Genomic DNA, 23019 nt, shown 5'->3' with positions numbered 1-23019 from the left:
ATACTCGGGTAAAGAGAAGGGCAGAGCCGTCAACTGATCACCACCTGGTGGTGAGTTGGATCCGCTGGCAAGGGGGAAAGCTGGACAGACCTGGCAGCCCCAAGCGTACTGTGAAGGTTCTCTGGTAACGTCTGGCTGAACCTCAAGTCAGAGGGATTTTCAACTCTCACCTCAGGTAGAGCTTTCACCAGATCCCAAGTGAGGCTGGAGACATGGAGACTGAGTGGTCTATGTTCTCCAACTCCATTGTTAATGTGGCCGTAAGGTCTGTGGTGCCTGTCGAGGCGGCAATCTACGAACCCGGTGGTGGACACCAGAAGTAAGGGATGCCGTCAAGCTGAAGGAGTCCTACAGGGCTTGGTTGGCTTTCAGGACTCCCGAGGCAGCTGATTTGTTTTGACAGGCCAAGTGAGGGATGTTTTCCAGTGATGGGTTGCAGCTGGAAGGGCATCCACTGCTTAAAACATATGCTTGATAAGTTGGCGGTCCATTCCGCTGTGGCAACCCCCGATTTTTTTCTGCTTGCTAGCAAATTTCGGATGCAAACTTTTTTTTTCAAACGAACTAAAGTTTTAAGCAACAATGCAGCAAAACCAGAAATCAAACCAAAACTGTTCTTAAAACCACTTCAGCACATTTATAATGATTATTGAAATCACATAGACCTCAAACAAACGTCTTTTATTAAAATCTTTTTATTTACAGGCATATATTATTTTAAATCAGCACTAAATATGGAAAATCATAGCTAATTGTGACACAAAATCATACTTGTGTTAAATGACGGCCCCGGAATGTCAAAACCATGACCCAATGGTTAGTTCACATGCTCTGGAGATGCTCGTGCAGGTTCTAATCCAATCTCATTGTTTGTTTGATTATTTATTTATTTATTTTCCTAATTCAATTTCCTTCAGTTTTTTATTCAGTCATATTTCAATATCTCCCCTATCAATAAAAGTACCTAAAACATGAAGTTCATGTAAACAATGTCTTGAAATACTAAAAATGTACAGCAATTTGGACCTATGTTCTCAGTTAGTCACGTGATTCAAAGACTTAATCCGCCATTGCTGTGTGCGTCAGAGCGGCCTCCTGTGGACACAGAGAGAACATCTCTTTTTCAGTACGCTGCATTAGATCTATGTGTGTGTGTGTGTGTGTGTACTGTATTTTTGATTAATGTACCAGTGCGCTTTTTGCTCTTTGAACAGCGACTTCCAACATGCTTCGGTCAGACAGAATTTGTTGCAGAGTTCCAGAATCCATTTCCAGCAGCATCCCTGTATGCACACACAAACACATAATCATACAGCATGTGCTAAAACATGCGCAAAAGGGTCGCTCACTCAAAACTCAATTTTCATGTACTCATCCTCCACTATCTGACTTCTGTTTAACGCAAAAGAAGATATTTTGAAAAATGCTGGCAACTATGGAACTTCTATAATGGACGTGGAGCAACCAGCATTCTTCAAAATATCTTCCTTTGTGAAAAGAGAAACTCAAAAAGTTGTAGACGCACATGAGGGAGAGTAAATGATGAGGTCATTTTAGTGTTTGAATGGATTTAAACGAGCTCACCTGTGATGTCAGCGCAGTGGGTGGGGTCAAGCTGATGCACAAAACTGAAAAGCGTCTCTCCAACGGCCTCCACGTCCTCTCTGTCAGAGCTGTCACTCACATCTGTGACATCATCACCCTGCCTGCACACCATGCGAACAGCATCATGTGAGTTTATTTATTGTACAAAACCTTACAGTACGCTTTCTAAGTTTGTCAGTAGTAGTTTGTCTGTAATAATATGGGTTTTGCATCATTTATTTTGCATTTATTGTCAAATTTATAATATTTTTTTGTGTGTTAAACTATTAAGATCTTTGCATCATTTATTATTACTATTAGTATATAAATAAGTAAAATCAGATTTTTTTATAGGGTGTCACTTGCAATGATTTATGGGTAAAGTATGGTTAGAAAATGGGTACCTTTGTCTTTGTGCCTTAATACTTTGATTCAAAGCAAAGCTTGATTTGGTTTTAGGCTTATAAAGCTTTTGCGTGGCTATAAAGACTCTAATGCACTTCTTATACCATTTTAAATCATTCCTATTTAACCATATACATCTGTTTAAAAAAGTTACAGATCTTCAATATCCATTAAAAACACAGAGAATTCCTATATTAATATTCTTCCCAGCATTCAATGATATATATTACCTTACATCTGTCTTGATTTCAACCCTTTAAATGAGTTTGTTTACATGTTGACCTGAAAATCGATTCTTTTTCAAATGCTATTTTTTTTACAGAATTGTCCAAGCCTATGATCAGAAACAACATTCGTTTTTGTATTTAATTAATTTCATACAAATAAATAACAAAAAACTATTATAAAACTACCCCTCACACACATGGAAAGTTCTCAGTATATACATATAAAACAAGTTCTCTAATCAAAAGCTCAACACTTATACATAATTATAGTTGCATCATTAGAATTATTTTGGCCTACGGGTAATTAACTGAACTGTTAGATTTATAGAGTTAGAAAATTAAAAACTTTTAAAATTAAATTAAATTGCAAAATTTGTGTCTAATAAATAAGCTAAAGTCACCTACTCCTTCAAGGTCTTCAAGGCCATCTTAACTTGTTCCTCGAGGAGTGTTTGATCCGACAGCAGCTGAAGCACCGCCTCCTTCTTCTGCTCCAAGAGCATGCCTGTACAATTATCATAATAATGTAATAGTAATTCCACTATATATATATATATATATATATATATATATATATATATATATATATATATATATATATATATATATATATATACATACAGTTGAAGTGATAATTATTAGCACTCCTGTCTATTTTTTCCCCAGTTTCTGTTTAACAGAGAGATTTGTTCAACATTTTTACATATAAAAGTTTAATAACTCATTTATAATAACTGATTTATTTTATCTTTGCCATGATGACAGTAAGTAATATATCAGACATACTGTGAAAATTTCCTTGCTCTGTTAAAAATAATTTGGGAAATTTTTTTTTTTTTTTAATTTATCATAATCAAAAGGGGGCTAATAATTAAACATAGAAAGCATTTACTGTGCACTTAAATATTTTAAATAACTTAATTTATTTATATATAATATATAAAAATATATATAGTTGCAATAATGTTCCAATGTTATTCAGCATAACAGACTTGTGTAAAACTAAAACAACACACACGTGTTCTTAACTTGTATTTAGGAATATGCAATTATTCTGAATGGTATCATATTTTGAATTATTACAAACTTATTGCTGAATTGGGTTTTTTAGGATTATGTGGTGAGGCATTTATGCTAGCATTAATTTATCATTGGAAACACATATACGGTTGAAGTCAGAATTATTAGCCCTCCTTTGAATCTTTTTTATTTATTTTTATTATTATTTCCCAAATGATGTTTAACAGAGCATGGACATTTTCACAGTATGTCTGATAATATTTTTACTTCGGGAGAAACCCTTGTTTGTTTTATTTCAGCAAGAATGAAAGCAGTTTTTAATTTTTAAACACCATTTTAAGGTCAAAATAATTAGCTATAATATATTAGCCTATTTTTTTCCGATTGTCTACAGAACAAACCGTCGTTATACAATAGCTTGCCTAATTACCCTATTCTGCATAGTTAACCTAATTAAAAAATAAAACAGGGGGGCTAATAATTCTGAGTTCAACTGTATAAATATGTATCAACAATAATCAATAACTGCACCTGTAATTTTCTGTGTTTGTCCAGTGTTGTAGAGGTGGATGAGGTCATACAGCTGTTCACCCAGAGAGTCAGAGGACGCAGACGCCGCATCATCAGTGTGAGACGCAGGCTCACTGAGAAATCAGACAGAGCTCATTTACCTGACACTGAGTAATATGTTCATTTATTAATAGATCATATAAATAATTATTGTTAACTTCCAGCCACAGCTGTAGCCCTAATAGCAAAATGAAAAGTTGTGTTACCTATTATCAGGTGATGTGAGGGCGGCCAGAGCTCTTTCCAGAGCTTTACTCAGAAGAGCTTCATCACACAACATCTGAGACACAACTGAAGCAGGCAACTCCAGCAGCATACCTGCAGATAGATAGATAGATAGATAGATAGATAGATAGATAGATAGATAGATAGATAGATAGATAGACAGACAGACAGACAGACAGACAGACAGACAGACAGACAGGCAGACAGACAGACAGGCAGGCAGGCAGGCAGACAGACAGACAGAGAAAGAGAGAGATAGACGGACAGACAGACAGATAGATAGACAAATAGACAGTGTATCACCTGTAAGTTTCGGTGTCATCTCAGCATATCTCGGATGTATCAGATCATACAGTTTCTCTCCCAGAGTCTCCAGATCTTCATCATTCTCCATCACTGCTGCACTGAGTGATGATGATGAAGATTCGCCTCTTAAATACGTTAGTCATACGATTAATAACCTCATATGTCTGGACTCCGCTGTCATTTTCGCAAACTAACTGTCCTCAGTTGAGTATTAATAATAATAACAATAACAATGTGTTTACAGAAGACATCGGTGCTGGTTTGTTGTGGTTCGCAGAGCGCATGAAAGTGACGTAGAGCACGCAGAGCGCATGACGTACGCAAACTGCATCACTCGCAGTCCGAAAGATTATCTTCATCCGCACTGTGCCTCAGACAAATAGTCCCGTTGAAAAAAATATTTTATCGTAATGAAAATTATATTAACTCACAAAAAAATCTAAAATACATGTGAAGTGTATTTAAAACAATATAGACTCTGATTTGATTGTGAATTGACATGTTACTACTCTTCACATAGGCGCGCGGAAATACATAATCTCTAACGGAACTGGAACTCCTTCCTTTCCCTCTCTCTTCCTCTGCACAGAAGGTAACGTGGTCGTCTTGTGTAGCTTTTTAGCGACCGAATAAACTCGTTAAAAGCATACATTTCAGTATAAAATACGCGTGGGATGTGTTATGAGCGGTTTATGAACGCTACCCTTCGGTGTAAGTTAGTGGAAATAAAGAGAAAGGTGTTTCACTATAAACGCCGCCGGTGTTGATTAGCGTTAGCGTGGCCTTCATTGAGCACACCGCTATATATGATTAAAACAACCTAGAATGAGTAATAAAGTTATGATTTCCACCCAGAATTGGTACATTAACGGTTGTACGAAAATTATGATGCGTGATTTTGACATTGGAGTGACGTAAAGTTGGTTTTCTACTCTCACATTAATTCAGTGACAACTTGTGACATGCTCCCTAGTGTTTACTATAGTAACGTTACTGTGAATATTCGGTGTAAAATACCATGTAAGAGTCACTTTAAGACTTCATTAGCTCCATTTAGTTGACCGTAAACAATGGTGCACTTCGGTAGTCATTGCTAGCAAATATAATTTCACTAATTAGCATTTTTGTAAGAATACTTTACTATAATTAAAAGGGTGGAAGTCCATATGTGTGAATATGTAACTTAACCTCAACGATTTGTCTATTTATGATTTTTAATGCATATTTCAAAGTGGTAGTTTATTGTGATTAGCGAGGTTATTTGGATTTACTGACATCTGAGCAGATGTTAACTATTATAATGAGTATTAATGGATTTGTTTTATTATTATTGGTTCAGGACAGTCATCATGGCATCGCCTCACCTGCAGTGGATGGTCATCAGAAACAGCTCTAGTTTTCTCATCAAGAGGAACAAACAGACCTACAGCACCGTAAGTAGCCCAGATTTAACACCAGTTTTATGTGGGTTGTTTTTGATGCATTTAAATGTTAAAAATGACTCTATGTAGACTCTCTAGCTCAATTGTGTAAAGTTTAAGGCTTAGAGACTGTTAGAATTGTGGTAACATTGACTTTACGCTTGCACGTTTGTTCATACGTAGTTTGTAGTTTTTGAGGTAAAGTTGGTATTATCTTCGTACGTTTGTTCAGTGAGAACTTATATTGTTTACCACGCTACTTTGAATATTCAATCAAGTAGCATGCAAGTATGACTTTAAAACAACATTAGCACTTTTTAACTGACTGTGAACACTTGTACTTTGATAGTTATTGGCTGCTCATGATTTCCTGGTTTAGAATGCTTTTCTGAAATAATATTAAGGAGAAAGTCCAAATGTGCAAATATAAAACCAATTTTACCCCGATTAAATTGTTCACCACGCTAATTTTAATATATCATATGAAATTGCATGCTTAAATGACTTAACTACAACATTAGCACTATTTAGTTGACTTTGTTGTATTTTGATAGTTATTGGCCTCTAGTATGATTTCTTAACATTTTAGAAAATGCAACGAATACTTTTCTGAAATTACATCATGGGGACAGTCTGAATGTGGGACTATAAAACTCACTTTACCTCAATACTGTTACAATGTTTCAGTATTTGACTTATTGCAAATCATCTAAAAGCACTGTCATGCAGTTCAGGTCAGTAGTTTGCAAAGTCTTATTTTTTCTATTTTGTATTCAGTCTTATCCACCATTGTTCTGGCTATGGGAAACACAAACATGTTTACATGTCCCTTTTTTCATAAATTTAAATGTTTGTAGTTTACAAAAGTCAATAATGGTATCATTAACTTAAATGCAACTATTATCAGAAACATTGTAAGACCTTCATAAACCTATTAAACAAGTTTAATAGGGGTTGAAAGTTATTATTATATCACCTGACATGAATTTGAAGTAAAATACATTGAAAGACATTAGCTATCTTAAAGGCCTAGTTCACCCAAAAATTAAACTAGTCTACTCATTTTCCACTTTTTCCAAACCAGTTTGACTTTATTCTGTTGAATACAAGGTATTAAAGCAGGGGTCACCTCCAGGGGACCTGGAGGGCTTGTGTCCCTGCAGGGTTTATTCCAACTTGCCTCAACACACCTGGATGTTTCAGTATACCTAGTAAGACCTTGATTAGCTTGTTATGATTGTCTGATTAGGGTTGGAACTAAAATCTGTAGGACACCGGACCTCCAGGAACAAGTTTGGTGATCCCTGTCTTACAGTATGTTGGGAAGCAGAAGCTATTGACTTCCATAGAAATGTTTTGTTGATCCTATTATGGATGTCAGTGTCTGCGGCTTTAAGCGTTCTTAAGAATATCATGTTTTCTGGTCATAATCTAAAACCACTTGTGTGCGAGTAAATCAGGAAAAGTTTTTTTTTTTTTTTTTGTGAATTGTCCCTTAAACTGTACAGTCAAACTGCTAATTCCAGTTAATTTTTCACTTGTTTCCTCTAATTAAATATACTGATGTTTTCCTTTTTGTTGATCCTTTGACTAAAGAATTTATTTGTCATATAACGCATTACTGCATCTACAGGAAGACTTCATCAAAAATTGAAGTGTATGTTTAATGTAAACGTATTTATTTAAGTTTCAACTCTTGAAATATGAAGTAATTGAAGTTGATGTTATGTAATTTCATCTATGTAGCTCTTGCCATGAAATAGCTGTAAGATTCTGATGTGGCAATAAATAAACTTAAGTACTGCTTTCTGATCTTGAATATTTTTCTCTAATTTTCAGGAGCCGAATAACCTGAAGGCCAGGAATGCTTTCCGCTTCAATGGTCTCATTCACAGGAAGACCATTGGCATTGAGCCGGCCGCTGACGGCAAAGGTGTGGTCGTGGTCCTGAAGAAACGTTCAGGTCAGTGATGTTGTTTAAGTCCTAGTTTAAAGATTCAGGAGCAGTGGGTTCATTTCTGAAATGTGTTGTATTTTAAAATCAAAACAAACTACACACTGTCATGATATTAACTATAGTAGTCGACATTTGAAGTAGATCTTCTATTAGTTGTCCTAAAACTTATGAACACCCATTCTTGTCTTATTTGGTTAATGTTTTGATCCACTTTATATGTTGACTACTGTATGCCTGTTGCATTGAGACTATACTACAATAGTATGTAGTATAGTATAATTTTGTAGTATCTATACTACAAAATTACTAGTCCATAAGCAGTGCATTCACACTGAAAAAAGTATGAATAAGTACTTTTAAATACCTGGATGGTGCACTTATTCAACCCTTAAAAATAAGTGTGTAATTTTGAACACTTTACGACAATGGTCTCAAGCTCGATTCCTGGAGGGCCGCAGCTCTGCATAGTCTAGGTCCAACCACCTCTAACTCACACCTGCTCAATAGTCTGTAGTAGTCTTGAACACCTTGATTGGTTGGATCAGCTGTTTTTGATTGTGGTTGGAGCAAAACTGTGCAGAGCTGCGGCCTGCCAGGAATCAAGTTTGAGCCCTGTGCTTTATGCACTCAATGCTGGAAGTTGCTGGTGTAGCAGAAGGGGAGGAGCTACATGGTGCAGAGGTTGTATTTCTTTATTTTGGGCTATAAAAGCAAAATTCTCCGACATAAGTGATTCTGCTGCATGCTGATTGTGAATACGGTTGTGTTTATGACAGGTACTGTTGGTAGTATGGTAATTTATATCTCTAATTTAGCAAACATTTCCGGGTAAACGGTTTGAATTTATTTCTGTATAGTAAAAAAAACTTTGATTTAAGATGACACTAAATTACACATTACACTACATGGTTGAGTGTATTAATGCATAATGTAAAGTGTGTCATTTAGGATGCAACTACTGATTTATATGCAAGCCAAAGAATGGTAAGGCGATCTGAAAGACCAGTGAACAAGTTTCTTATTAGTTAAAAGTCTGCATTTGTTTCAGGTCAGCGCAAACCTGCCTCCTCATATGGGAAGATCACCATCAACAAGAACTCTCGCGCCACCCTCGCCAGCGTCAGGAACATCATCCGCAAAAACAAATACAGGAGAGATCTGCGTATGGTGAGTTTGCACATCTCACACACACACACACACACACACACACCACAGCATGATGCATCTAACAGGTCTACTTGTATTTAGGCACTGTTTACATCTAGGTAATTGAGATTAGTTTGGTGTTCTGTAAGGCATGAGCTCTGACGTTCAGCTGTGTTTTATAGTCATGTGGGCTTTTTAAATGTATGTTATGTAGTGTCAGTTCACTCATTACCTGATTCTCTGTTTTCCTCATCAGGCTGCTCTGAGACGCGTGAGCGCCATCCTCAGCAGTCAGAAGCCTGTGGTGGTGAGGAAGAAGCGCTCCAGGGCTCCCAAGAGTTCATAAATAGACGCATATACAGCTTTTGACTTAATAAAAGCTTTTGGTTAAACTTCATTTTGCCTTTCGTCTCATCTTTTGTTTTTTGTTTGTTAATGGACTTGCAATGTTCAATTTAAAGGGTTAGTTCACCCAGAAAGTTATTTTATTAATTACAGTCATACTGTTCCAGACCCACTTTTGATTGAATGAACTTTTTAAAGATGCATTTAATGGTGTGAAATGTTCACTAAAATATTACTGGAGTTCTCTGATCTTGTTAGCCTGTAATATAGAATAGAAATGCACAGAAAGAAACTTTTATTTACAGATTCAAAGTTCTGTCTTTTAAGCAACATTTTTTTTAGAAATGATCCAGCATTAGTGAAGATTTATCAAAAACAACTGGAATTGCAGGATCTTTATTTTAATGCCCTGTATTGTTGGCTGTTTTGACACTGAAATTAAAGGGAATTTCTTCTTTGGAAGAAAGCAGACAAGCTGTAACCACTGACTTCCACTGTAGGAAAAGCAAACACTGGAAGTTCACTGTCAAGCAGCAATGTTTAACAACAGAAAAAACACATTTGAATGAAGTAAAAATGTATAAATGGTTGAACTATCCCTTTAAAAAATACACAAGAAAATATGTCAGTTCTGATTCAGTTTCTGCAGAGGTTTAAAAACTTTAAGCAATATCTCGGGCGAGGCAGTGGCGCAGTAGGTAGTGCTGTCGCCTCACAGCAAGAAGGTCGCTAGTTCGAACCTCGGTTCAGTGGAGTTTGCATACATGCAGTCCAAATACATGCGGTACAGGTGAATTGGGTAGGCTAAATTGTCCGGTGTGTGTGTGTGTTTGTGTGTGTGTGTGTGTGTGTGTGTTTCCCAGAGATGCGGCTGGAAGGGCATCCGCTGCGTAAAAAACTTACTGGATAAGTTGGCGGTTCATTCTGCTGTGGCAACCCCAGATTAATAAAGGGACTAAGCCGACAAGAAAATGAATGAATGAAGCAATATCTCTGGTTAGATTTTCGATGACTCTGTTTGTTATGTAGGCTACTTTAATATCATATCGCTAGTTTAAGCAATACAGATTGTGTCAGTGCAGCTGCAAGGTCAGTGAGAATGAACCAATATCTTTCTGGCTAAGCTCTTCCTCCAGCGCTGTATCTGTGCTTATTATTCCTGCTTTCAGGAGTTATTACTGACCTGCAGCTGCATGGACACTGTTGATCCGCTATAATCTATGAGCGCGCTCTGATTCGAGAGTTCACCCGCTGCTTAATGATTGAATTGATCAGGATAAAGCAGACAGCAGCCTCTCTCTCTGTCTGACTGACTGTGTGTGTCAGATTGTGTCCAGCAGAAGCTCCACAGAGAGTGTGTTTTAGTGAGGATGTTGTTATTCTGTTTTTATCTCAAGTGTGTGATTGGGTGACTGTCAGAATGCATTGGCCGTCTCTGCGCTGTGTGTGTGTTTGTGTGCTGCTTGGTGTGTGTTGTCGAGGCTTTGAGCTTCAGGACACCATTCATGCTCTGATTGAGGAGAATATTCATTTGCACGACCAGCTGGAGAACCTGACCCGAGCCCTGCGGGAACTGCGGCAGCTTCTCTTCCAGCACAGCGACGGTACCTTTTCTTTTAAAATACTCTTTTATCACATTTAAATTGTCATGTTCAGTCAGAATCTGAGTAATATCATTGCATCTGCTTCAGCCATGATATAGTCAGCAACAAAGTTTCCTGATTCTTACACCAGAATGAGAGTACACTCACTGGCAGCTTTATTAGGTATACTTTACTAGTACCGGGTTGGACCCCATTTTGCCTTCAGAACTGCCTTAATCCTTCGTAGCGAAGATTCAACAATACTGGAAATATTCCTCAGAGATTTTGGTCCACCATATTGACATGATAGCATCACACACTTGCTGCAGATTTGTCAGCTGCACATCAATGATGCCAATCTCCCATTCCACCACATACCAAAGCTGCTCTATTGGATTGAGAGCTGGTGACTGCGAAGGCCACTTGAGTACAGTGAACTCATTGTCATGTTCAAGAAACCAGTCTGAGATGATTCAGGCTTTATGACAAGGAGCGTTATCCTGCTTGAAAGTAGCCATCAGAATATGGGTACACTGTGATCATAAAGGGATGGACATGGTCAGCAACAATACTCAGGTCGGCTGAGGTGTTGACACGATGCTCAATTGCTAATAGCCCCAAAGTGTTCCAAGAAAATATCCCCACACCATTACACCACCACCACCAACCTGAACCGTTGATACAAGGCAGGATGGATCTATGCTTTCGTGTTGTGATGACAAATTCTGACCCTACCATCTGAATGTGGCAGCAGAAATGGAGACTCATCAGAACTGGCAACGTTTCTTTAATCTTCTATTGTCCAAGTTTGGTGAGCCTGTGTAAATTGTAGCCTCAGTTTCCTGTTCTTAGCTGACAGGAGTGGCACCCGGTGTGGTGTTCTGCTGCTGTAGCCCATCTGCCTCAAGGTTGGATGTGTTGTGTTCACAGATGCTCTTCTGCAGACCTCAGTTGTAACGAGTGGTTATTTGAGTTACTGTTGCCTTTCTATCAGCTGGAACCAGACTGGCCATTCTCCTCTGCCTCTGGCATCAACAAGGCATTTGCGCCCACAGAACTACCACTGACTGGATATTTTCTCTTTTTAGGACCATTCTCTGTAAACCCTAGAGATGGTTGTGCGTGAAAATCCCAGTAGATGAGCAGTTTCTGAAATACTCAGACCAGCTTGTCTGGCACCAACAACCATGCCACATTCAAAGTCACTTAAATCACCTTTATTCCCCATTCTAATGCTCGATTTTAACTTCAGCAGATCGTCTTGACCATGTCTGCATGTCTAAATCCATTGAGTTGCTGCCATGTAATTGGCTAATTAGAAATTTCCGTTAACGAGCAGTTGGACAGGTGTACCTAATAAAGTGGCCTATGAGTGTAGCTACTAGCCACATCAGCCTAGAAAATAGCAACTTTTTACTTTACATCAGTCTTAGTACATGATATGACTTCAATCTTTTTGAGGTTATATCATGTACTAAGACCGATGTAAAGTGAAAAGTCAATCTTTTTTTTTGGTGAATTTTTTAAACGAGATGCTAATGGTCTTATCCGGTTGAATGATCTATGCTAAGCTAAGCTAATAGTGCTCCTGCCAGACCTGGAAATCTGCTGAATGGATTCAAAAATGCTAAAACTCACCTGTTTATATCTAGAGAGCAGTAAAATGTTCCTATTTAATTTAAATAATAATTGTTCACTATTTTATAGTGCCTAAAATAACAATAGCATGCCTCTTTTGTTTACTGGTACAAAATTGTATTACTCATTTACACATCCAGTTGCAACAGTTTACTTTGGTCCTGAAATGAATATGTTGATTTGGCTTTAATGCAGCATTGTCTTTACATATCATCAAGCATAGAAAATAAATATCAGTTCAGTAGTGCTTTTGGGAATTTATTGCTGTGTATTTTGTATTAATTTGTCATCCCTGCTAAAAAATCCAGCCTAAACCAGCCTAAGCTGGTTGGCTGGTTTTAGCTGGTCGACCAGGCTGGTTTTAGAGGGGTTTTGGCCACTTCCAGGCTGGTTTCCAGCCATTTCCAGCCTGGTCTTAGCTGGTCAGGCTGGGAGATGACCAGCTAGAACCAGCTTGACCAGCCTAGGCAAGCTGGGAGTCCAGCCAAAACCAGCTATATCCAGCTTAAACCAGGTCAAGCTGGTTTTAGCTGGATTTGGCTGGTCATTTTCCAGCCTGACCAGCTAAGACCAGGCTGGAAATGGCTGGAAACCAGCCTGGAAGTGGCCAAAACCCCTCTAAAACCAGCCTGGTCGACCAGCTAAAACCACCCAACCAGCCTACACTGGTTTAAGCGGGATTTTTTAGCAGGGATGGGGGGGAAATGTGATGTATAATTTGACTTATTGATAAGTTTTCCCCTCAGATCACAGTCACGAGCATGATGAGGAACTTCAGCATCTCTGGCAGGAATGGTCGCAGCACAGTGAGTTTTTTAGTGCTCATTAAATTAATGAAACGCTTTAATAACCTGCGTGTCAATCCCAGTACTTTATTTGTGAGTGTGTTTGGCTGTCGCTTTTGTTCCTCTGTTTTATCACAACCCATATCGACTCATTGTGTAATGATGGAAACGGGTCATTGCCAGTCAATAGCTGCACATGTATTTCCTGAGACCATATAAGGATGAGAATCAATGATTGACAGGAGAGGACAGGCCATGGATTAGTTAGTATTATAAATATTTAAAATAGGCACTATCCTTGTAAATAAACTGCATAGTTGCTATCTAAACAACTACATTCTCAACTAAAAAGCCTCATGTTTAAGATAAGGCTGAATGGCATAAATGCTACAGACATTTTCCAGTATTTCTCTTCATTATGGGATCTCTGTCGCCATTTTGTGGCAGTACGTCAACTGTCTTTGCTCAGTATGACAGGCTAATGGATGCTGACGCACTGTATCTCCAAAATTAAAATAGGCGCTATCCTTATAAATAAAATGCATAGTTGCAATCTAAACAACTACATTCTCGATTAACAAAAGGCTCAAATGTACATTATATTGTCCAATATTTGTCAAACTGTAGTGATATTGTTTATTGATCTGCTGTCACTCTGTGTGGGCGGAGTAGTACACAAAGGTGAGGAGGCTGTACGAGTGCTGTTGTTGCAGAATATTGCACGGCTGTCAGCCAATCAGATTTGAGAACCAGACAGAACTGTTATAGAAAATATAGAAAATATAGCAAATATAGAAATGTTTAATGTTTATTTAGCAAAGATGCTTTAAAATGAAATAAGGTTGCAGTTTTGTTTTTACATTAATGTTTAATTGAATCTTTTACTAAAAATACAATTAAGCTACTGTTTTTAACACAGATAATGAAAGATTTCTAAATGATCAGGGGACATAATGAATGTTACATTAAAATATAATATAATATAATATAATATAATATAATATAATATAATATATATATATATATATATATATATATATATATATATATATATATATATATATACATATACATATATATATATATATATATATATATATATATATATATATATATATATATATATATATATATATATATATATATATATATATACATACATACAGTTGAAATGATGTTTTACAGAGCACAGAAATTTTCACAGTATGTCTGACAATATTTTTTCTTCTGGAGAAAGTCTTATTTGTTTTATTTTGGCTAGAATAAAAGCAGTTTTTATCTTTTTAAAAGCCATTTTAAGGTTTATATTTAAGGTTTTTTCCCCCTGATAATCTACAAAACAAATCATTCAATCATTATACAATAACCTGCCTAATTACCCTAACCTGCCTAGTCAACCTAATAAACCTAGTTAAGCCTTTTAATGTCACTTTAAGCTGTATAGAAGTGTCTTGAAAAAATATCTAGTCAAATATTATTTACTGTCATTATGGTAAAGATAAAATAAATCAGATATTAGAAATGAGTTATTAAAACTATTATGTTTAGAAATGTGTGGAAAAAAAATCTGCTCTCTGTTAAAAAGAAATTGGAGAAAAAAATAAACAGGGGCGCTAATAATTCTGACTTCAACTGTATATATATATATAAAAAAAAAAAAAAAAAATATATATATATATATATATATATATATATATATATATATATATACAGTTGACAGTTGACTGTTAACTTTTTATTGCAATAAGTTATCATTTAAAAAGTTATGCTTTTTTTTAAATGTATTGTTTAATAATATGAAATATATTAGGAAATTACCCATTTAATGTAATTTAGTTTGGTATATTTACCTTTGGCCCACAGCTCATAATGATATTTAGTTTTTGACCCTTCATACGAAAAGGTTTGGGCAGCCCTGTTCTAAAGCAAACCACTAATATCTTTCATTTTCAGCAAACAAATTAGCGCCCTCTACTGATAGCTGACGATCATATGAATAACTGACTGAATAACACCGTATATAATGTGAGTATTAGTGGTGAGCTGCTGCTGTTGGGAACGCAGCCAAGATGATTTTTAGATTAAGTTATGTAATATTATTATTATTAATATAATGTTAAAGATCTGTGTACAAACTTTAGATACAGGTGTGTTTGGAAAATTCTGCATTTCCTACAGTTTACTTTTGTTTGTTTATTTTATATATATATATATATATATATATATATATATATATATATATATATATATATATATATATATATATATATATATATATATATATATATATATATTAGGGATGTAACGGTATCAGAATTTCACGGTACGGTAATACCTCGGTATCAATGTCACGGTACGGTATTTATTGAATCATTTACAGGAAAAAACAAAACTTATGAAAATACTCCAAAAAAGTGCCAAAAGTGTCAATGACATACAAATTAGCCATCTATCTGTAAGCTTTGAAACAGGAACTTCAATTTTAATAACAAAAAAAATATTAAACCATGTAAAAAAAAATAAAGTTTTTAATTTAGTATTGTTGAAAACTCATCACATTCAACATTTAATCACTCACTCACTTAGATAGAGATGGGTTTAAAGGAAAATTATCATATAAATATAATCTGGTAAAAGCTGGTATCTCTGGGCATTTACAATGTCCCCTGCAACAGAAAAAAACCCTCTCATTTGGGACTGATGTTTCTGGGACAAGAGAGATATGACTTATATGACTTATTTCTCGAGCGCCGAAAACGGAGCGTTTCGAAAACGCTGGAGAGGCCGTTTTCATTCTGAAACGCTGCTGCTCCGTCTCAGTGTGGATGGGGAAAGACGGAGACATCTGAAAACGTAGGCGGGGCTGCAAACGTTCGCCTATCTGATTGGGGCTTTTCCTCAATATTAAGTAGCCCACACACAGTTCAGTCTGGCATCCTCTTCTTGTAAGTTAAGACTTCGCAAGTTTGATCAAGGCTGCAGTCTCCCCCTTCTCAGTTTGATATGGAAAACATACCGAGGACACGCGTAAATCTTCAAAGGGAACAGTGTACTTTATAACTTCATTCACATCACCTTGGCTACGTTGTTTCACTTTCTCAACAATAAAATGTAAACATGATTTAAGGAACTGCATATTTCCTTTTTAATATTAGAAAACTTAACAGACAGCAGAAATGTTGAGGCGTCGTGCTGCATATATGAGCGTCATCTTCACTGTGTGGATATTTATAACAAAACGGAGCCGATAACAACTGCCTCCTTTCAATTTCAGTGAAAATACGAAACGCAGCCTCTCTTTTGCTGAATATCAGTTTTAATAATCGACAATTATAAAAGTATAACATACAATAAGTTTATACATTGTAGGAAATAAAGGCAAGCGATCAGTCAATGTACCTGGATTAATCATTAACTTATCTTTGCGCTTAACCAAAACATGTTACCCGTGAACAAGTAACTTAATAGATTCCAATGACCAAAGTCAGGGAATTGGCCTATGTCGTTAGATAAAGACAACAACATGAATGAAATATCACGTTTAGCAAATATAGTGAGATTAGATCCAGCGGGAGATGCTTGATGAGCAGTCCGACTAGCACAGCTCTCATCTGGGTAAAAATGCGGGAGCGCTTGCCCGAGAGTGTCTGTGGTCACGTGATGTGCGTTTTCAGCGTTTTGGTGTGGACGGAGAGCTGTTCAGAAACACTGGGTAAAACGCGAGTGTGGACGCGGATCGTTTTCATTCTACAACGCCGTTTTAAAACTAAAACGCACTAGTGTAAACGGGGCCTTAGAGTTTTACAGCTCTTTTTGATCCCCGCTTCTAGCAGCACACTCCATTTCCGCATTACTGGATCTGTAGCGACAACAGACCGCAAGGGATGATGGGAATTGTAGTTTTCGCTACCTCCCGTTCGCTTCATTCGCCTGAGCAAATTTTCTCAGAAGACCTATAGTTTTACCGAGTCATGCAACTTCGGTAATATCGAAAAAAATTAATATTGCGGTATGACGGTATTTACAATACCGTTACATCCCTAATATATATATATACATACATAATTGTATATATTTACACACAGTTAAAGTCAGAATTATTAACCCCCTTTTGATTTTTTTTTCTTTTTTTTTTTAAATATTTCCCAAATGATGTTTAACAGAGCAAGGAAGTTTTCACAGTATGTCTGATAATTTTTTTTCTTCTGGAGAAAGTCTTATTTGTGTTTTTTTTTTTTTTTGGCTAGAATAAAAGCAGTTTAAAAAAAACCATTTTTGGGACAAAATCATTAGCCCCTTTAAGTTGATTTTTTCTTGATTGTCTACAGAACAAACCTTCATTATACAATAATTTGTCTAATTACCCTAACCTGCCTAGTTAACCTAATTAAGTTAAGCCTTTCAATGTCACTTTAAGCTGTATAGAAGTGTCTTGAAAAATATCTAGTCAAATATTATTTACTGTCATCATGGCAAATATAAAATAAATCAGTTACTAGAGATGAGTTATTAAAACTATTATGTTTAGAAAAGTGCTGAAAAAAAATCTCTGTTAAACTGAAATTGGGCATAATAATAAGTGGGGGGGACTTTAATTTTATATATATATATATATATATATATATATATATATATATATATATATATATATATATATATATATATATATATATATATATATATCTGTGTGTGTGTGTGTGTGTGTGTGTGGTATTAATTTGAACACTTGTTTGAGTATTGTCCTTTGTTGTTTCTGTCATTTTATTTAATGTCTCTTTTATAAATACATGTCTGCTTTGCCATTTAAACTATTAATCATATATTTAGTTTTAGCTTTAATTTCATTATCATCCTGAAACAAACACCTGCTTCTAATGTTATCACTCGGTTATCAGCTGATATAGATATGGGCCAGTTGGGGTCTCCTGCATCTACTGGTAGGCCCAGAAGGTTGTTATCATCCATCCACATGGGTAATCAGCTATAAAAATACAGAAGACTCCAGATCTGTTTTTACATCATTGTGATGGTTGGGGTAAGGGTAGACATTAATAAAATGTCAATTAATGGGAAATTAATAATAAACAATATAAATAATTCTTGTTAACTATTTTAACAGTTTAAATGCTTTTTCTTTGCTGTTTGTCATTTTATTTGAGCTGTTTCTTTAATAAAAACATTTCTGCTGTTTTAGCTTTAATTCTATTGGCCTACTGAAATGAATTTTCGCATTATTTGATGTTGGTGTTTGTGTGTTGCAGGTATCACACCTGAGACTCACCTGCTGTTGGAGCATGCTCTGTGTGGGCACGAGCTCAGTGGCTCCACCCCCTCAGTGCCAGGACACGCCCCCTTTATTTTTATCACTTTCATCATTCTTGCACATCTGCTCTTATGAAGTGCACGTACAACAGATCAGTAAGAAGGACACGAGAGATGGACACGAGCTCATTTTGGTGAAGTTAAAATGATTTTTATTTATAACTACTACTATTTTTTTTTACCCTTGAAAATTTTGCATTCTTGTCAAATTAAGGTTGAATAGAACAGTCAATACACTTGAAATCCACTATTTATATTTAAGCATTTAAAATGTGCCAGTAAAGAGTGTGAGCCTGGTGCTATTAATGATGCAGTTTGGATGTATGACTAGTATTTTAACGTAATTATGTTTTAATTGAAGTTTCTGCAGTTGTAACACAATGGGTTAAAGTTTAGCTGTGTCATAATTTCAATATAGTGCTCTACTGCATCTGTATTCATTTATTAAAATACAATTAACAACACACAAAACTGTCACTGTGGGAAAAAATGAACCAAAAGCACTAAAGCAGAATAAAGGTTTGTATTTAAATGGATTGTACAGTACTGTTGTCTGCTTTTAATAAATGAACACATGTATACGGGAAATTACACAGCAGAAATGCTTTTCTAAGAGGTTTCGTTTTGTTTCTAGTACAGATATCTGAGCATTCTTAAAGGGCCATGACACCCCCCATTTTCGGTTAAAGTCTACTTCAGAATTTTTTCAAAAGATGCATGATTAATGGGCGTGGAGCTCCGCGAGCATCGGGCAGGAGTGGGCGTGGCCAGCAGGGGAGAAGGGGAGCGAATAACTGTTGTTGTCAGTTAGCTCACAAAATAAGACACAAACCGTGAGGAGACGCATGAGTTTATAGTTCACAAAGTTAAAATGCAAAGAAATAAGCAGTAATTTAATGCCCTGCTACATTTGTTATTCGTAATTTCATATACACATAACCACAGTTTATATCATTATAAAGATAATCGTGTTCATATAAACACTATAAATGAGAACTTCTCCCTCGATCCCCGGGTCTGAATCATAGATCTAAATGCAGACTCAGCACAGCAGGTCTCCTGACCTGTCTATTTTAACCATTAGTCCTGCTGGTAATCTGGAGGATTTAGGCAAACACAGCAGCACGGCGATGTGTCTGGATGTGAATAACTCCTGATACAAGACAACATCCGCCATTCTCCAATTCTCGCACTGCTCTCCCGACAAAAATGCTTGCAGCACACACACATCTTTGCTGTGATCGGCTTTGACAAGATCGCGGGGAAAAACATGCAACAAACCCCGTGGATCATGGAAACAAACACATACGAGCCTTCATAAACGGCTACTGCGTGCCCGTGGGTCCGTGTCTCACAGCTTGAGCTTGGCACTGGTCTGGCAGGTCTGCGTCTGCCTTGCCTTCGGAAAGCGCGTGCTGTCATGCTCTCATGAATAATTAAGCAGCCGGCTTTTCTCATAGGATAAGGAAACTCCGATTTGAATAATAATGAGAAACCGACGCGTCATCTTTGCACTTGCAGTACTGCGCTACGTCGCCGATTTTGATCCCGCCCCAAAAATCATTTTAAACCCGGAAGCTGAAATTAGCTGACAAAAGCTCAAAATTATCCAGTTTTCCCCACAATTAAAGCTGACAGGTGCTAACATTGTCTTAACTAATGCTCAACACACACACATCTGTTAATACAAAAAAAAAAAGTTTTCCAGGGTGTCCTGAACCTTTAAATCAAGAAGCATCTTTTAGACACTAAGATAATTATATTTTGTTTTAAGAAGAAAATGTCAAATTTAAGTAACTTTTCCCATAAAACAAGCTAAATAATCTGCTGTGGGATAATTCTTGTTTTTTTTTTATTTTAAATAAGGCAGAACAGGCAGATTATTTTCCTTGTTTTAAGGGAAAACTTCCTTATTTTTGGCCTTTTATTTCTTTAAACAAAACAGTGTTTAATTTAGCTTCTTAGAAAATGCTTCTTGATTTAAGAATGTTTAGATACTTGGACTGGAAACAACAAAAAAAATCTAAAAAATATTTAGTTTGTTTGTGCAATGTAGATTTAAAGGGGTCGTGAAATGCATTTTTATATATATATATATTTGCATAAATATGCATTTTATATCATGTTTCTCAAGGTTATTTCATAGACATAAAATGTGTAGTGGCAAAATGGTCCAGTAATTGTAACAACAATCATCTTCCATCTTCTAATTCACTTTCATGGACAACACGGCATTTTAAAAAAGAAAGTAAATTCACCACTGCTGTGATTTATTAAAAACTTTAACAAAGCTGAATTTCCAAAACAACCATTGCTTGTTATAGCATTATGTACTTGTTTTAATTTAAAATCAAGACATTCCAGTTTGCAATATTATTAAAGGTGCTGTATGTCAGTTTTTGACCATTTTAAAGCATAAAAACACCATAATATGTTTGCAGATATTTAGTAAACATGCTAAGTGAACATTCTTGTTTATCTGAAAAACAGTGCTGAAGTCAGATATTCTGCTTTGAAAATGTGCGTTACATGCCAGAACGCTGTCTTTTTTTTAACCCACCCACTGCCACTTTAGCCAATTATAATTCAGCACCCTGGGTTGCCTTGGTGGAAAACAGCATATTTCATTCACACAGTCAGGAAGGCTCTTACGTCCCATTCACACGGGGCATCAGCGTCAACGCTTTCACATTCACGTTAAATGGATGACGTCAGGCATTGCCGAACTACATTGTGGATCCTTCAGCGCCGCTTCAGAGACGTTGCACGCTGCAGAAGTTGGGACAAGCACCGACAGAAGCATCAGCCAATCAGATCGCTGTATGCAAATACACCAGCTAGCAGGCCCGGATTGGCTTATCGGGAGAATTCCCGGTGGGCCGGTCTGTTTTTTGGCCGCGAGGGCCGGTGTCCCTAGCTTCAGAATCTGTTGCTCTCAGCAGTCACACTTTTTAAATTAATTTATTTATTTACTTGACCACAGTCTTCTTATTCATTATTTTACCGCAGCCCTGCTCTTTTTATATATAACCAGCCTACAGGTTAATGATGATATGACACAGATGAGTCACTTCTTAATAAACAACTGTTGTGGTCCAGTGGTTAGCACATTAGATTACGACCCTGCTGACCCGGGTTTGATCCTTGTCTGAGTATGTTATTATTATTATTTTCATTTTATTGTTATTGTTAAGACATATAATACTGTTTGGGTTGTTGAACATTTAAAGTTCTAAAGCAGCTGTTTTCTCAAAAAAAAAAAAGACGTGATAGTGTAATTAGAAACTGAATTGGAAATGACCTTATTTTAATATAGTCAGTCGTGAACTGAGGAGGGCCGGTCTGAGGCTTGAAACTCCAGGGCTGAAAAAGAGTCCCACTCCGGCCCTGCCAGCTAGACAGTGGCCTATTGCTGACAGAATTTTATTGGCTGACGCTTCTATGACGATCGTTTCAGCCCCAACGTCAGACATGCCTTTAGTTAAGCGTTGACGCTGAAGCCCTGTGTGAATGGGGCGTTAAAGCATGCGCCCGTGACTGAAATGCGACCTCCGGTGGACAGTAGCAGACTCCGAAATGAGACACAGATTCAGAGTTCCACATGAGGTTATTAATTAGCAAATAATATAAATATTACAAACGTAAACATTATTTGAGCAGGTTACATTGTAACCCAGTGTCCTAACAACACGCGATTTGCAGTGATAAGCAATTTGACTTACACCAGACGAAGCATGACAGAAATTTAAATACAGCCATTCAGAAGCACAGAATAGTGCACTCACTGCACTCCAACAAAATGATAAGATTTATTATCTAATTAATACATAATAAACCTCTTTAACATTATTAAATGTAGATGCTGAATCACTGATATGTGTTGGCTAGTCACAGTTCTAAAGTTTAACTTCAAATGGTTTATTTTATTTTCAAGACCCGAGGTGAACTATCTGCTGCTGCTTTCAGTAGTAAGGCAATAAATGTCATGTAAAATGGCATTCAAGCTCACATCATTAGCATTTAACACTAAATAAAGCACATGAGGTTTGCCTGAGGGAAACATAGTCAGTTTTCTGTTGTTCAACTGCAAGAAACAGAAGCCGTTTCTAGTATTTAAATTTCCGATGTTGGTTAGGACAAAAATTCTTAATATGGAAAATATTTCTTCTATCGCATGTCGTTGCTTTTAGTTAGAACACGGTTTAAATCAGCCTCAAATCAGCCTTCAGGCTCGATAGTCAGGCACACTGCTGTTGGTCCTCAATCTGGCAACCTGCACTTGAGCGTGTTTTGACCCACGAGTGCAATACCTAGTTCAACCACTGGGTGTCAAACTTACATACTGCACCTTTAAACAGTTTTATACTGCTAAAGAAAACAGACTGCAAGTCTAGCTCATTCAAGCTAGAAAATGTAAAATAATAATAATAATAATAAGCCAATAACATCTTTTTTTTTAATCAAACAAGCATCCCAAACACAGAC

General features: G+C 36.5%; 2 protein-coding genes across 2 annotated transcripts; one reads left to right on the top strand and one right to left on the bottom strand.

The window, feature by feature from the left end:
* Window positions 1-662: 662 nt before the first annotated feature.
* Window positions 663-4630, bottom strand: LOC570835 (uncharacterized). Its single transcript, XM_694356.11, has 7 exons — window positions 4335-4630; window positions 4013-4124; window positions 3768-3880; window positions 2622-2721; window positions 1585-1706; window positions 1189-1283; window positions 663-1095 (listed from the first exon to the last, which is right to left on the bottom strand). Exons 1-7 carry the CDS (start codon window positions 4423-4425, stop codon window positions 1060-1062), a joined length of 669 nt encoding a protein of 222 aa, XP_699448.4. The 5' UTR covers window positions 4426-4630; the 3' UTR covers window positions 663-1059.
* Window positions 4631-4901: 271 nt separating this feature from the next.
* Window positions 4902-9256, top strand: rpl28 (ribosomal protein L28). Its single transcript, NM_201061.2, is given in 5 exon segments — window positions 4902-4929; window positions 5677-5770; window positions 7598-7721; window positions 8764-8882; window positions 9118-9256. Coding segments are annotated over 4 exon segments (417 nt in total). The 5' UTR covers window positions 4902-4929; window positions 5677-5686; the 3' UTR covers window positions 9208-9256.
* The last annotated feature ends 13763 nt before the right edge of the window (window positions 9257-23019 follow it).

This window comes from Danio rerio, chromosome 21 (assembly GCF_049306965.1).
Source record: "Danio rerio strain Tuebingen ecotype United States chromosome 21, GRCz12tu, whole genome shotgun sequence".
In the NCBI taxonomy this organism is placed as follows: Eukaryota; Metazoa; Chordata; class Actinopteri; order Cypriniformes; family Danionidae; genus Danio; species Danio rerio.
This window is presented reverse-complemented; position numbering and strand designations above follow the sequence as displayed.